This window comes from Rhinolophus sinicus, chromosome 5 (genome assembly GCF_057876585.1).
Source record: "Rhinolophus sinicus isolate RSI-liver-muscle chromosome 5, RSI-T2T, whole genome shotgun sequence".
In the NCBI taxonomy this organism is placed as follows: Eukaryota; Metazoa; Chordata; class Mammalia; order Chiroptera; family Rhinolophidae; genus Rhinolophus; species Rhinolophus sinicus.
Window position 1 is genome coordinate 57,486,075 of NC_142505.1, and position 15,554 is coordinate 57,501,628.

At 43.0% G+C, this 15,554-nt stretch overlaps 1 protein-coding gene across 8 annotated transcripts in view; it reads left to right on the forward strand.

Moving 5' to 3' along the window:
- Window positions 1-15,554, forward strand: part of ATXN7 (ataxin 7) — a 128,527-nt gene that overhangs the window by 28,473 nt on the left and 84,500 nt on the right. For 5 of the 8 annotated variants that reach the window (XM_074313234.2, XM_074313230.2, XM_074313233.2 and 2 more), the window contains exons 2-4: window positions 322-420; window positions 11,918-12,226; window positions 12,453-12,521. In XM_074313234.2, coding sequence (XP_074169335.1) covers window positions 11,929-12,226; window positions 12,453-12,521 — 367 coding nt within the window. In that variant the 5' untranslated portion in view covers window positions 322-420; window positions 11,918-11,928. Of the gene's footprint in view, window positions 1-321; window positions 421-11,381; window positions 11,542-11,917; window positions 12,227-12,452; window positions 12,522-15,554 lie in introns of those variants that run through there. The other 3 variants (XM_074313231.2, XM_019728356.3, XM_088798528.1) reach the window with 3 other exon arrangements.

The following is a 15,554-nucleotide window of genomic DNA, read 5'->3' on the forward strand; positions in this document are numbered from 1 at the left end:
TTTCTGAATGGCCATTTTAAAAATGAGGTGAAAACGCCTTGGTGGCAGATGACGCGCAGTGACGTGAAGCCGCAGGAGCCTGACCCTATGACATTTTGAGGAGTCATTGGTTCTCAGTTTATTATAAGTAGAGCTGATTAAGTTCATTGGGAAACAAAGTAAACTACAAATTATGTTGTAAAATTGGTAAAATGCCTGAGATTTTAACACCGACATTTCAAAGCACGTATAATTTTGGAACATCTGGTAAATAATGAGAGTGTAGATTTCTGATTAGCTTTACCCACTGTTCATCCCTTTGCCCCTTTTCTCTTTTTGTAGATCTGAGCAGAATTAAGAAGAAAGAGCTTCCACTGTTACAGCACATGAAGATCCACTGGTAAATCGATCAGGATTTTTGGCCTGCCCTCCAAAGAAAAGGTAACTGCTGTGCCCACACAGCACAGCTGAATAAATGTGCTTCTTCCGATTGTAACAGAGTTTTACCAAAGGATGATAGTTTTTTAAATTTAAGGTATCTGAGTAAGGTTTCAAATTTTAAGCATAACCCTAAATATGATCTTATTAATATGAAATGACAGTGAATGTAAGAGTACAATATTATTAGGTGTCAAAACAAAAACTGCTAAATACTACCCCCCCCATTCATTAAAATTACAGGAAGACTGGAGATAGGACCCCCCCCCCCACTCTCTCCCCACCCCACACACACACACAAATCTGTGTTTATCTTCTCCAAGGAAGCTGCCCAAAGATATGCTCTTGTGTTTCTGTCCAGCTCCACTTTCCCAGCTCCTGTTTTCTTCCCTCCACAAGCAATGCAGGCCAAGCTGTTCAGGGCTGGGCAGGCAGCTCCTTAGCAATTTGTAAAGCAGGCAGGAGTTCTTCAGGCACACTTTCTGGGCCCAGTGCCTTTGCCCAGCCGCCAGATGGCTCTGTGCTCGTGAGCCATCCCAGATCCTTACACAAATAGCAGCCACCATTAATCGGTTTCTCACTACATGTTTGCCATTGTGCATTTACTATTTGGGGAAAAGGGATGGTAAGTTTCACATAATGTGAAAAAGAGGGGAAAATTCCTGGAGGAATTTTTACTTAAAAAACGATTCATCCTCCCATCTACTCCTAAAAGCAATGAGGGGACTTACAAGTTAAGAGGCAGTTTAAGATGAAGGATAAAACTAAACAGAATCTAAACAGGAAAGACCAAAGGAGTTTCAGCCTCTGAAATTAATCAATTTACGTATTTAGGCAACAGATGCAATGCCGCAATCAGGTTTTAGGCAACCCTAGCAAAGATGGAAACATTTTGGACAACATAAACATTCATCTGCAAAGATACTATTCTGCCCCTTACCAGCCAGAAACAGGAGCGTCAGGAAGGATGTGGCAGTTCTGTTCAGGTGTTGAGAAGAACACAGGACTGGGCGGCTCTGAAGTCTCCACCCTCAAAATAGGCCCTGAACATTTTCTGCCCAGAACCGATAGGGCAGCGCTGCGGAGGTGTCCTTCAGGGATATCAAACTCATCACAAAGGATGTCATTCACTGTGGAATATCTGGAAAGGGCCAGAGAAGAGAGAAGCAGGACTTTCTTAGATGGTGGTCAGCAATTGGCAGGGGTGAGATTTGGGGGGAAGAGAGGGAGGAAATGTGACCGAAATGCCAAAAGAGCACGTTAGTCCATAAATGCTTATTGAGCTTCTACTATGTACACAGGGAGTGTCCTTGAGGAGGAAAAGAGAAGAATAGTAGGTGATTTCCACAGACTACAAGTATGACATCCTTTTTGGAATGCTATTCTGATGAAAAGATGAGTGTGATACCAGGCAGTCAATGACAAGGGGTAGGAAAAAAGAAGTGGCACCAACTGAAGTCTGAGGCATGGAATGGGCAAAGGGGAAGAGTGAGGAACTGTCACATTCATGACCAACCTTAAAGGGCAGCCCCTTTTCAGCACCAGTTGATAGTAAGCCCAGTATCCATTCCACAAATATTTGCTGCTTGCCTACCTACATACTGTGCTCTTCGGGGCACCGGGAGTTAATTTGTAAATCACAAGGACAAAAGTTCCTGCCATGTGGCACTTACCTCTTAATGGAAAGTGACAGATAATAGCTAGTGAATGCAACAAGTAAATACATTGTTCCTTATACTAGATGATAATAACTGGTTAGAAATAGTAGGTCAGGATGAGGAGAATCAGGAGTGCTGATAAGGGCTTACAATATTAAATAAGGGTGGTCAGGGTAGGATCTTTCGAGAAGGTGAGATCTGAGCATTGAGGGTGAAGGAGTGAACCGTTAAGTTGTCGGGGGGATACAGTGAAAATCCAGTGCAAAGACCTAAAGCAGAAGCCTGCGTGGGTTGTCCAAGCAATAGAAAGAAGGCCAAAGCTGAGTGAGTGGCAGGAGAGTGGTAGGAAATAGGGTCTGACAGGTACAAGGCCAGCGTACACCACCTATAGTCCATCCGGGCCTTGGCTTTTACTCAGGGAGAAGTGGGAGGCCACACGGGAATGTTTTGAGTAGAGGAGTGAGTTGATCTGACTTCTGTTTTTATGAAACCACTTTGAGATACGGTGTAGGGGGCAAGGGTAAAAGCAGTGAGACTAGTTAGACTGTGGTTATTGCAATAACCCAGTCAAGAGATGATGATATGGCCAGACCTTCCAGATTTTTAAGGGAACTGGAACCTTGACTTTAATTATCTTTTTCTTGGGTTTTTCAATGTTAGCAACTAATTTAAGAAAAGAAAACAGTTTGAGTCAACCTAAACAAGTCCGTGGGACTCTGCCATGTGCTGACAATTTGCTATCTTGGGTATAGAAGTAGTGAAGGAATTCAGAAAAGTGAGAACTTTGGGCTGGGCGAAGTTGAGGAGGGTAAGAGTTGACTTGAAGCTCACATGAAAGCTACTTTGATTCACACTGAAAGAAGGGAAAGATAATGGCATGCAACTATTCCTAATATCCAAAAGGCAGAAACAACCCAAATGTCCATCAACTGATGAATGGATAAAAAACTGGTATAGCCACACAGTGGAATATTATTTGGCCGTAAAGAGTAATAAGTTACAGTTACATCAACATGGATGAGCCTCGAAAACATTATGCTAACTGAAAGAAGCCAGACACGAAAGGTCACATATTGTATGGTTTCAATTATGTGAAATATCCAAAATTGGCAAATCTATTGAGACGGAAGACAGAGGTGGCTTCTTAGGATGGGGAGGAATGGGAGGTGGGGTGTGACTACTAGATGGGGACAGGGTTTCCTTTGGAGGTGATGAAAATGCTCTGGAACCAAATAGTGATAATGGTTATACTGCATTGTGAATGTACTGAATGTCACTAAGTTGGACACTTTAAAATTGTTAAAATGGTAAGTTTTAGGTGATCTGAGTTTTATCTCGATTTTTAAAAAATTGCTTGTAGAAAAACACTTGAGGGATGTGCATTTTATGTCTCCTGTAGCCAGAGTGGAATCTTTGTAAGGGGGAGTGGTGGGTGCTCACGCTATGAAGAGGCTGTTTGGACAGATAGTGAAAGGTATTGAGTGCCGGGCTCGGGAGTTTAGAATCTCTTCTGTTGGCAACAGTGAAATAGAGCAGCGTATACATCCTCCATAAGGAAGAAGGAAACTGAGAGGGTGGTGCTTTAGGAATCCCAGCCTCTGGGTCAAAAGAAAGCTAATCGCCCCTCATTTTATCAGTCTGTGATATTGCTACTCACCTGGTGGAATTTGTGACAATCTCACAAAAGTCTCAAACAAAATTCTTCTTTAAAAAAAAAATCCTTATTATAGTTCCTGTTTATAAAAGTTTGTCATTAAAAAAAATTTAGGTAACTACCGTGTTTCCCCGAAAATAAGACCTAACCGGACCATCAGCTCTAATGCGCCTTTTGGAGCAAAAATTAATATAAGACTAGGTCTTATTTTGCTATAATATAAGACTGGGTTTTATCTAACATAATATAATATAAGATCGGGTATATATAAAATTACCACATTGTACACCTTAACTTTACACAATGTTATATGTCAGTTATATCTCAATAAAGCTAGTAAAATTTAAATATTACGTAAATATGTATGTTAATAAAAAGCCCCTTTGCATTGTTTCACTTTCTGCTCCCTATGAAGCCAGTTATCCAGACTGTTTTCTATGCATAGACTTAACATCATTATTGCTGTTCACAAAAATAGGCACATTACTATGCATAGTATTTTACATGTTGCTTTTAAAAAAAGTTTATATCTTGGCTGGGTTTCCACTTCTTTCTTTTGGACTGCTACATTATATGCTATACTTTCATTTGTGAAAAAAAATTGAAAAGCAAATGCCATTTACCTTTATTACAAAGAGGATGAAATATCATAAAATATAAAAGTAGCTAACACTTAATGAGCATCTACTATGTGCCAGGTGCTTTTCTAAACATATTAATTCATTGATTCCTCATAACAACCTGATGAAGTAGATACTGTTATGATCCTCCTTTTACAGAGAACCTAACGGAGGCAGAGGTGAAACATGCCCAGAGTTAGGCCGTGACAGAGATGGGTTCCAGGAACAGCTTCAGTTCCAGCTGATGGCTGTCATGAGGGACTTTGTGGCCAATGGTGTGAGATCTTAGAGATTTTTCAAGAGAAGTCAATCTGGAATTTTGTGTGAAATTTCCCAAGTTTTAATGTTGGCTTAAAAAGAATAGCTTTATTGAAATGTAATTCAAATACCACAGATTTACCCATTTAATAGTTGTTAGTATATTCACAATGTTGCTCAACCATCACCTCTAGGTCCAGCACATTTTCATCACACCCAAAGGAGACCCCATTTCCATTAAGCAGTCACTCTCCGTCTTCCCTTCTCCCTAGATCCTGGAAGCCACTCATCGGCTTTCTGTCTCTATGGATTTGCTTATCCTGGACATTTCATATAAAGGAAATCATATAATACGTCGTCTTTTGTGTCTAGCTTCTTTTACTTGGCTTGTTTGAGGTTCATTTATGTTGTAGCATGTATTAGGACTTCATTCCTTTCAATGGCTGAATAATGTTCTGCTGTGTAGATATACCACATTTTATTTATCCATTCATCAGTAGATGGACACTAGTGCTGCTTCCACCTTTTGGCTGTTGTAAATAATGGTGTGATGAACATTGGTGTACAAGTATCTCTTTGCGTCCCTGCTTTCAATTCTTCTGAGTGGAATTCCACTAAAAGTGGAATTGTTGGATCATGTGGTAATTCTATGTGTAACCTTTTGAGAGACTGTTTTCCACAAGAGCTGCACCGTTTTACATTCCCACCAGCAATGTACAAGGATTCCAGTTCCTCTACATCTTTACCAGCACTTATCATTTTCTGTTGTTTGCTTGTTTTTATTTACTTAATAGCCATCGTGGGTATGTAGTTGTATCTCATTGTAGTTTTGATTTATATTTCTCTACTGATAAAAGATGTTAAGCATCTTTTCATTTGCTTGTTGGTCATTTGTGTGTCTTCTTTGGAGAAGTATCTATGTATATATATTGAGATTCTTTGCCCATGTGGAAAATTGGATTATTTGTCTTTTTTATGTTTTTTGAGTTGTAAGAGTTCTTTGTACATTCCAGATGCAAATCCCTTATCAGATGTGATTTGCACAAATTTTCTCCATTCTGTGGATTGTCTTTTCACTTTCTTGAAGCACAACATTTAATAATTTTAATGGAGTCCAATTCATCAATTTGGCTCTATTTTTTAAGAAATACCCCGTAAGTTGAATTCCAGCTGACTGACCACCCACTTGTGATTGTTGCCCTGCAGCCACTGCCCCCAGAAATGATTTGGGAAAATCCTAATGCTTTGTGAAAAGACCTGTTTTCTGAAGTGGAGAGGAGCAAGCAGCTCTGGAGATTTCTCATCAGGACCAGTTTTGATTCAGTTCACCTTTTCTGCTCCTGAAGTTCCTCCACTTAGAAGAGTTTGGTGGGGAGGAGGATGCGGTAGAAAGTGCAGAAGAGGACCAAGGTCTCTGGTCCTGCGGGGCTTATGTTGATCAAAAGAGAGATTAAAATAGATTGAAGAGGTTAAAATACAAGGTGGAAACTTTGCCTTGAGTCATAGGTGGTGCCATTTAAAATCAGAATGGCCACGGGAGGAGAGTTACTGTGTGTTTTGTTGTATTGGTGGAAAGAGGATGCAAGCCTTTGTGGGTCGGTCTTCCTTTGCGCAGCAGTAGAAACCCAGGTGGGCTGCTGGGTAAGGGTGCACACAGTGTGCGGAAGAGTCAGAGGGCTTGTTTGCTAGATCTGTGACTTTGCCTAGGGCTGGAACTTGGCTGGAGAAAGGGGGAAGAAGGATCACTTTCTTAATATTCCTCATAAAGTAGATACTTCTGTTTTACTCGTTTTATAGACAAGGCAACAGGCACAGAGAGGTTGAAGGATTGCCCCGAGTTATACAGCTAGTAAGTGGTAGAACTGGGATTCAGCCTGGGCAGCTCGGCTCTAGAAGCCGTGCTCGTAACCGCTGGGCCCGTAAGATGTCGACATTGACAGTCGCTTCGGTGAAAGCTGTATCGGTACAAAGGTGATTAGGGAATTATTTTTAACAGTGTGTTTAATTTTGCATTTTATTGCATCTGAGGCTATAACTCTATAATGTAGTCACTCTTTTTATAGGTGAATGTTGGTTCTCCTTTTCCATTCCTTTTCTATAACTTAATCCTTTGTATTTTTTAAAAGCTATTTTACCTGAAAGCTTTAAATGAAGATTTTAAATCAACTTTGTTAATAGTTTAAAATTACAGGCAGTATTGAATTCCTAGAAACATTTGGGCATTATTCAATTTGAAGTTAAACAATTTATTACCTTTTATGTGTGTATTTTTAAATTTTTCTCTTTGAAACAGTTTGCTGTTACTGGTGAATATTTCTTTGGGAGCATTTGTACACACATATGATTAAGAAAACAAACTAAAAATTCAAAGCTTTGAACTTCTTGGCAAATGGTACAGTTTGTAGAATGAATGCAGGTACAGGTTAAGTCTTTAAAAAGATAATTACCTTCATCTTTAAATCTCCACTTTTGCAACTATTCATATTATTCCTAATTTTGCACTTGATAGCCAGCAATTCCAGCCGCTGAGCTGATAAATTCAATTTCCTCCCTCCCCTGTTCTCCAGACCCTGCTGGAATACTGGCTGTAAGGTACAGTATTTCACTAGACGGAGTCCAGTTAAGGCAAGGCCCTGCCTGCCATACCACACATGCAGATGAGCCCTGGCTCTGTCTGGAGAAGAAAGAAGGAAAGAGGTGTGGTCAGAGGAGGGAGAGGGGATAGGAACATTGGCTCAGCCCGTTTTTGGAGGAAATAAAGAAACCAAAGTCAACACATTCCAAATTCAGTGGATCTGAGTTTCTTGTTACTCAAATGAAGGCAGTCCTTTAGGGTTGATAATGGAGAATCTCTGTCACCAACCCTGTAATTTGCAGATAAATATACTGTAGCTGCTGGTTTTCAAGTTTATTAAAATGTTGTATTGGGACCAGTGGTTTTTTTCTAAGTAAAAGGCTGGTTGTGTGGGGTCTTGCATCTTAGAAAATTTTTGGAAAGTTTCATCCATTTTACATTAAGCATGATTTAAAGACTGGAGAGATCAACTTTTTTTTTTTTTTTTTTTTTTTTTACGTAGTGATGTCTTTGGAGTTTGGACAAAGCATTTTACAAGTGAATCTGTTGTGCAAAGAATCATTCTTGTAAAGAGAGACCTTGTTACCCTTGGCACCTACTGGGAACATCCCTAAATTTGGATGGTGAAGTAAGGCCATATTTTAAATACATCCCTGGAAGGGATGAAATGCTCAGAACTTGGCAGCGTTTCTCTTCTGACGGCCTAGTTCTTAAGCCACAAACAATCTAATTGGTGGTGACAGCTTTTTCCATAAGAGCATTTTGATGAATTAAATGTTTTCCCCTACTTCTCTTCTCATGTCCTCAGCGAAATGACTGTGTTCAGCCTGGCGCCTAGCAGAGTGCGTGGTGTGTGAGAAGCCATCAGGGACAGTTTGATAAATTGAGTCCTTGTTACTCAGACCTTATAAAACATCATTATCTGTACAGACAGATCCTGAAGATCCTCAGAGCTCCAACACATCACGAGAGCCACACCGAGGAAAACTGACAGACAGCATACAAGGCACACTGCTGTATTAAAATAACTCAATGAATATAAGTTGTATTTGGTCATTTTCCTTTTATATTTTTGAGGGTAGAAGAGGAATATTTAGGTAAGAAGTGATCAGGTTCTTTATTATGGCCTGGTAGGTAAAACCAAGTGTTTGAGTTTCTATTGTACCTGTTTCCCTGAAAATAAGACCGGGCCTTATATTAATTTTTGCTCCAAAAGATGCATTAGGGTGTATTTTCAGGGGATGTCCTATTTTTTCATGTACAACAACCTACATTTATTCAAATACAGGCATGTCATCTTCTGGAACATAGTCATAATGTACTAAATAGGTCCATCTGGCTGACGATCTTAACTGGGGCTTATTTTCGGGGTAGGTCTTATTTTCGGGGTTACACGGTACCCTTGTTTATAGACAATGTCCTTTGTATAGGAGCACTTTTTAAATGTTGCCCAAATTGGAGTGTCAGAACACTGTACTTTCTCATCTAGCAATTTTGACTTTTGTTGGTGACTCATTCAAACCATTGGGAACCCCAGACCAACTATGGATATCAGAAACTGCCTGATCTAGAAAGGGTTAGAACTTGTGGATGAAGAGTGTGGTGAAATGTATTGGCGTAGCACAAGAAATTGTTGGGGAGATATCAGGAATTGCCTCTCATTCTCTCGGTCCTCACATCTTCATCAACTTGGTAATAAATTTCTCAGATAAGCATTGATCTGAATGGCTCAGTTTGATGTAGGATACCTATTTATAACGTTTGCTTTATGTTAAACTTTGTAGCACGTGCTTTCCATGGATCTTTTCATGTAATCCTCAGAAGAAGCCTGGCATTATCTTCGTTTTACAGATTAGGAAACTGTGCTGCAGATAAATTACGTAACTTGCTCAGGTTACACAGCTTGCAAGTGGAAGAGCCAGTATATGAACCCAGGAAAAATTCATAGGGACTGGCTCCAGAGCTCTCCCTCATTTTCCTTATCTGTAAATTTTAAGTAATACAAACTTCTACCATACACAATTGTGGATATTAATTGAGGTAATGCAGTAAGGTACCTATGGCAATCCTGGGTACCTAGTAGGCGCTCAATAATTGCTAACTGCAATTAGTAATAATTTCTCTTAAAACTATCGTAATGCTAACTTAGGATACTTAGTGTTTTTCATTTTAGCCTTGTTGTGTTTTCTTTATTAATGAGCCAATCAAAAATTTTGAAGGAAAAACCAAAGAGGTAGCAAAGCAGGGATAAGGACAGAAGTTGAAGTATGATAAATTGCCATATTGACCCCCATTGGCTAGAAGTCATTTTAGTGAATCTTGAAGTATTTTCACAGGGGAATCAACTATTGAAAAAGTATTTTCAAAGGGGGGAGTCAAGTTGAAGAAGTGGGACTGTACTTGATGTTTGCCATTCTTCCCCTATTTTCCTTCTCACCCTGTACTCTCGGAGAACAGAGGGCTGTACTCAATAGACAAACTCCCTTTGGTATCTATATAGCTGGGTGGCTCTAACCTTTGCTTTTAAATGGCAGCTCCAAAGGCTGTTAAAATTCAATTTTTCATGTATGTTAAATGTGGAATTACAAAATTCGAAGTAATTCATAAACTCTGTCCTTTAATCTAGGAAAACAGACAAACAAGTTGGATGCATTTATGTAACTGCAGTTTTTCAGTGATTTGGGATGAAAGAAAAATTAAAAGTCTGCATTAGGGACAGCCAAGATTGAGGTCCTATGTTAAGAGTTAGGAACCCTGTTGTAACCAAGGGAATTCCATGTTTTACCTGTGAATTTTTCTCATTGGTACTCTTATTAGTTAAAGCTCTGAAATTATTTTTTATCCTTTCAATCGTTTCTACAATTTTTTGATTATTTTGTTTTTACTACTAATAAGGACCGGAAGCATCCATAGTTTTCACATTTTGAAACTTCCGTCTTCATGCAATCCAGAAAAAAAATTACACACTTATTTCTAAATCTATGAAAAATAAAAAATTCACATTTATTTCCTAAAGCTTTTAAATTTTGAACCTAAACCAAACCCTTTCTACAAGAGCCCTGTGTTACGTTTAGGTTGCAATAACATTTCTTTACTCATTTTCACTCTTAAACATTTTTGTTTCTGCAAGTTGGACTTTGTTTCTGTAGCAGAGAACTTGGTCACCTCTATCATACCAAATGTCCTAGATAAAAAACATGAATAAACTTGCTTCCTCCCCACCTAGAGAAAGCACCTGTAAGCAAGCAGCCAAAACACACGTGCCACAGGAATGCTGATATTGCTGCTATGCGAAATATGATGATCAAAATCCTTGTTTGTCTCAGGCGTCAGACTTTTCACATCTTTATATGCTCTAGTTCATTAAGTAGCCTTTTATTTTACCATCTTTTTTACCAATCACAAGCAAAAGCTTTGGGCACTGTGTGTGTGTGGGTGGGTGGGTGGGTGTGGGTGGGGGCGGGGGGTTGCTAAGTTTTGTGGGTTGTGCTTGATTTAGTGAACTAAATGTGACAGAAAACAGTGTTTTCTGAACACATTTTCTAGGAATGCTTTACATTGCTCTAAGCCCTGGGTTCCCGCTTTGCCCAAGCGAAGGCAATCAAAAAGAGGGAAAGACTAATAACTCGAATTAAAAATGAATCAATTTTTAAATGGCACGATTTTTTTTTTCCGGGGTGAATGAATCACTTCCAGGAGCAATGGAAGGGGAAATAGAGAAATTTGGGGTAGTGTCTCCAAAACATGTGAAGGGATTCGCCTCAGTGTCTCCTCCGTTCCACCTGACACTGATTTCTGCTGTCCTGTTTTGGACAAGAAGTTCAAGTGCCGCTGTGACCTCCAGGAGTGGGCATCGGGTTAACTCCCGGCCTCGGGCAAGGCACCTGGGAGGGCACCTGGGCCGCATTTCCTTGCCTGCCGGTGGTTTCCTACAAGCCTGGCGTCCGCTCGTCGACGGCTTCCCATTCATGCTTTTGACAGCTGCGCGGCCACCCGCAAGCGGAGAGCTTAGTGCTTCTTGCGCCAGCCCCTGCGCCCCTTGGTCGGGACCCAACGAGGGCCCGACGGCAGCGACAGGCACTGGTGCCCCGGGGTCGGCCGCCTGGATTCTCCCTTGGTGGCTGCGTTTCCGACTTCGCCCTGGCTCCACTCCGGGGGCTTGACGTGCAAACTTCGCCGGAGCGAGCTAAGAGGGAGGGACCGGCGAGGGGGAGGAGGCAGCGGGAGGCGCCTCCGCTTAAGGGAGCCGGCCGGGCGCCGCCGCTCGGACGGACGCGCGGACGGAAGGAAGGAGCGGGGGCCGCCGGGCCCGGCCCGGGGATGCGAGCGGCCTCAGGGTGGGCAGCCCGAGAGCTGGGGGTGCGTTTCGGGCCTCCCTGCCACGGGCAGCCGTGGCGGGGCGGGGGCGGGGGCAGCCCCGGGCGCCGGCCTCCGTGCTGGTTCTCCGCGGCATCGGCAGGCAGGGAACCCTGCGCCGCGGTGGCGGGCCGCTGGTGGCTCGTCCCCTCCCCCGAGGGGCCGCGGGAGTCGAAAGCGAAAGCGAGCCCTTGCGGCGGACTTTGCGCCCGGGGCGGGGGGTGGCCCGGGAGGAGGCAGGCTGGGGGGCTGGGCGGTCGGGGGGCGCTGTCAGCGCGCCCCACCCGGCCCGCGGGCCGCGCACGCCGCCGGAACTCCCCGGCGCCTCCTTAAAAGCGGCCCCCGCGCGACTCTTTTCCCCCTTTTTGTTACATTGTAGGAGCGGAAAGAATGTCGGAGCGGGCCGCGGATGACGTCAGGGGGGAGCCGCGCCGAGCGGCGGCGGCGGCGGCGGGCGGAGCAGCGGCCGCCCGGCAGCAGCAGCAGCAGCAGCCCTCGCAGCCCCAGCGGCAGCAGCCGCCGCCGCGGCGCCTACGGCCGGAGGACTGCGGCCCCGGCGCCGCCTCCACCTCGGCCGCCGCTGCAATGGCGACCGTCGGGGAGCGCAGGCCCCTGCCCAGTCCCGAAGCGATGCTGGGACAGTCGTGGAATCTGTGGGTCGAGGCTTCCAAACTTCCTGGGAAGGACGGTGAGTGTCCACACCTTCCTCTTCCCCACGCCCCTGGCTCTCCCATCCTCACCTGTCTCCTCCCCTCCCCCAGTCCTGTGACCAGCCCCCTCGGGGGTCAGAGATGCTATCGCTCGGTTGGGGAACGCAGAGGTGCCCGCACCTACTCAGTGCGTGCATGAGCGTGCGTCACACTCCCGGCCACTGACCTGCCTCTCCCCTCCTCCTGTGTGTGTGTATCTCCTAGGCACGGAATTGGACGAAAGTTTCAAGGAGTTTGGGAAAAACCGCGAAGTCATGGGGCTCTGTCGCGAAGGTGAGTCCAGCCCCCTGAAGGAGTTTATGCAAACCCTGGGGGAAGTTTTCTTGCTGGCTTCACCAGGGCGGGGAACTTTCGCCCACCTTACCCACCTTGCCGGAGGAGGAAGAAGCGGGCGGACACAGCATTTGGAAAATCTGGCATCCGGGGGCTTCCTGTGATGGGGAGCATCCTAGAACCCTTCCGTGGAGGCCTGGCCTGGTGCCGCATGAGCAGCGTGGCTCAGTGATGAGCCCTGGGCCCTGCGTTGGGTTCAGGTCTGACCCCTTTAGGAAGAAACAGGAGTGGAGAAAGGAGTGCTCGGCTTCTGAAAGCATTTCCACAAATGCTTTACAGGGCGCTGGAAAGGAAACCTTGCCACCTGGAATTTTCTGCTGGCGATCAAAATGAATCTTGAACTTAAAAACAAAAACATGACGCCTTGCCTGTGCAGCCTTATATTTATGGAATTTAAGTTGCAAAGGTTCAACAGGATCATCACAACTGAGGAGCAGTTGGTCAGATTTTTTTGTGAGCTGCCAAGATCAGGGAGGGGGAAAGGCCAGAACTTTATATGGTGAAACAAGCCTTTAGTGCCTTAAAGGTGAAATCGGAGTCCAATTATGAGTCAGTTTTTAATACAACTTGTCTGGTAGAAGGATACTCCAGGGAAATGCCTATAGCTAAAGGTATGCCTTGTCAGGTCAGCTGTCTGGAAAGTGAGACCTCCTTCAGATTTTCTTTTTCCTTGAATGGTCGGTCAACCTTTGCTGTCTAATGCCTCTGCACGTTGGTCAGAAAGGACTTCTGGAGGCCAGTCAACTTTAGGTTCATTTCTAGTAATTTTTTTCTGTGGTACTATGGGCAAGGCATTGATTGAAGTTTGGTATCCAAAATATTGAGTGTAGATTCCTCTATGCAACTTTATTTCTCACGTGTAGCCATTTATTCTGGCATAGTTGTTGTCTGGGGCCCAAGAATAGGTAGAGCTTTGGCGAGTAGAACATATTAAAGTCCAGAATTGGCCCATTATTCCTGTCTTCGCATGTATTTCTTGTTTTTAGTGCCTGTCTTTTCTTCACATTCACTGTTTCGGTTTTTTGAATTGGCCACTTGTTGGCCTCTTGGCACTAGGAGAAAGAATAATTCCATTGGCAGCTCTCTGAGAGCTTCCAATTGGAACAGATTATAGAGCAAATTAGTTGATTTTGAAAATGAGAATTGCTGTTTGAGAGCAAAGGAAAGAGGGAAAGCACAGGACTTGCTGGCGATGTTGCAATAGGAAAAGTCAGTTGTTAGTCCGGTTTTAGTGTTGAATTGGCAGCCTGCCTGGACTTAAAAAATTAAAATCACTAGGTGGCAACTCTCATAGGAAGCAGTTGCAGTGGAGCTTTAGAAGACCTGACCCGCTCTCGTTCTTAGTTTTCATTCTCTGGGTGTGGATACATTTCCCATAAAGGGTGTCTAAGTCTGTATGAAAACTGTGCTAATTATTGGTAATTTCCCTGTAGAGGTTAAGTGTATTAGTGTTTCACTGGGCAACTTGGTCTGGACTGAGACCCAGTTAATTTAGTGGCCTGGACCCAGTTTTTGCTGTATTTGTTATTTTCTTTTGGGACATATTCATTAGCAGGTTTTACCATGAAGATCTAAGACCTCTTAACTACCTTCTTGATGCGCAAAAGGGTCATGGATTTGGTTCTGTGTGCTTCTGACCTATCAGATTATTAGTGATTGTTAGGGGTGCCATTTTTAACACGTTGCGTACGGCGGGGTTTAAATCCCTCATACCCCTCTGTTCCGGCAGGTTTTTAAAAGAAACTACTTTAAAATGCACTCTTCTCTTTAAAGCGTAAATGCTTCTATGTCATTTATTATTTTTCTATGGAATTTTTTAGGAGTTACTCACCTATGATGTTAATAATCCCTCCTGGTGTGATACTGCAGAAAGCAGCTTCCTTTGTTATTAACGAAACACAAATAATTCAATAAAATGTGCAAAGTAAAAAGAGTCAACAGTAAAAACGAGAATTCTCGTTATCCGTCCTTAACGCATGGCTCAGAAAAAAACACGAAGATTCTCGTGATCCGTACGCAGTGTGTTAAAAGTTGTTCTAACCATTCAGAAGATGCTGAGGTGGCCAGGTCATCTGAAACTCTGCCTGCCTGGTTTGAGTAGAGACTGAAGTTTTTAATTCAGTCAGTTCTCGATTCATTTGTGACTGGATTTTTCTGGGACAGCTTTAAAATCCAATCAGGAGAAGGTTCAGCACTCACGCAGTGGGTCTTTGTTTTCATACCAAACAGTTTTTGTCAGGCTGCTAGGAAATGAAAATGCATTTTTAAAAGTATCAAAAATTATTAGACAGTTATCCTTTATCTTTGCTTATGATTATCTCCTACCAAGAAAAGGTGTTTTGGAATTACATCCCTACTAAATTTCTCTTGCCAGTGAGATTAAGTTGAAAATATATTTATAAGTAAATTGATCATATGAATGAAGTACTAAAAGTCCAAAACTTTGCATTTTGGAAGATGGCTAGGAATGTGGACTAGACTTCTTGACTTCTTCTCCAGTTCATGATTGCAGAGCTAGGGGTTAGAATCCTGAGTGAGAGAGAAGGTTGCTTAACTTTGAATTAGTTATTTCACCTCTCAGAATCTAGCTTTCCTTCTTTGTAAAAGGAGACGATAATACCTACTTCCCAAGGTGGGCGTAGGGATTGAAATTAAGTTAGGTTAGATACCGCATTGAAAATGACTGTACGTACTAATACCTTTCAGCCCTTTCAACTGCTGATAATCTGAGACCTGATTTCCTAATTTGTTTTTATCTAGGTCAGGGGTTTTTAACCTGGGACTTGAATGGGCTTTAGGGGATCATAGTTCCCCTGAAATTGTGTGCAAAGCACTGTATGTATGTCCGCTTTTTAGGGCAAGTGTTCACAGCTTCTCTTCGATGCTCAAGGATCCTTCACATATCTTCACCCCCCAAATTCAAAACTGCTAAGCTAAGATCTCTCTGTTCTCTCTTTTTCTTCTTGTAGCTTA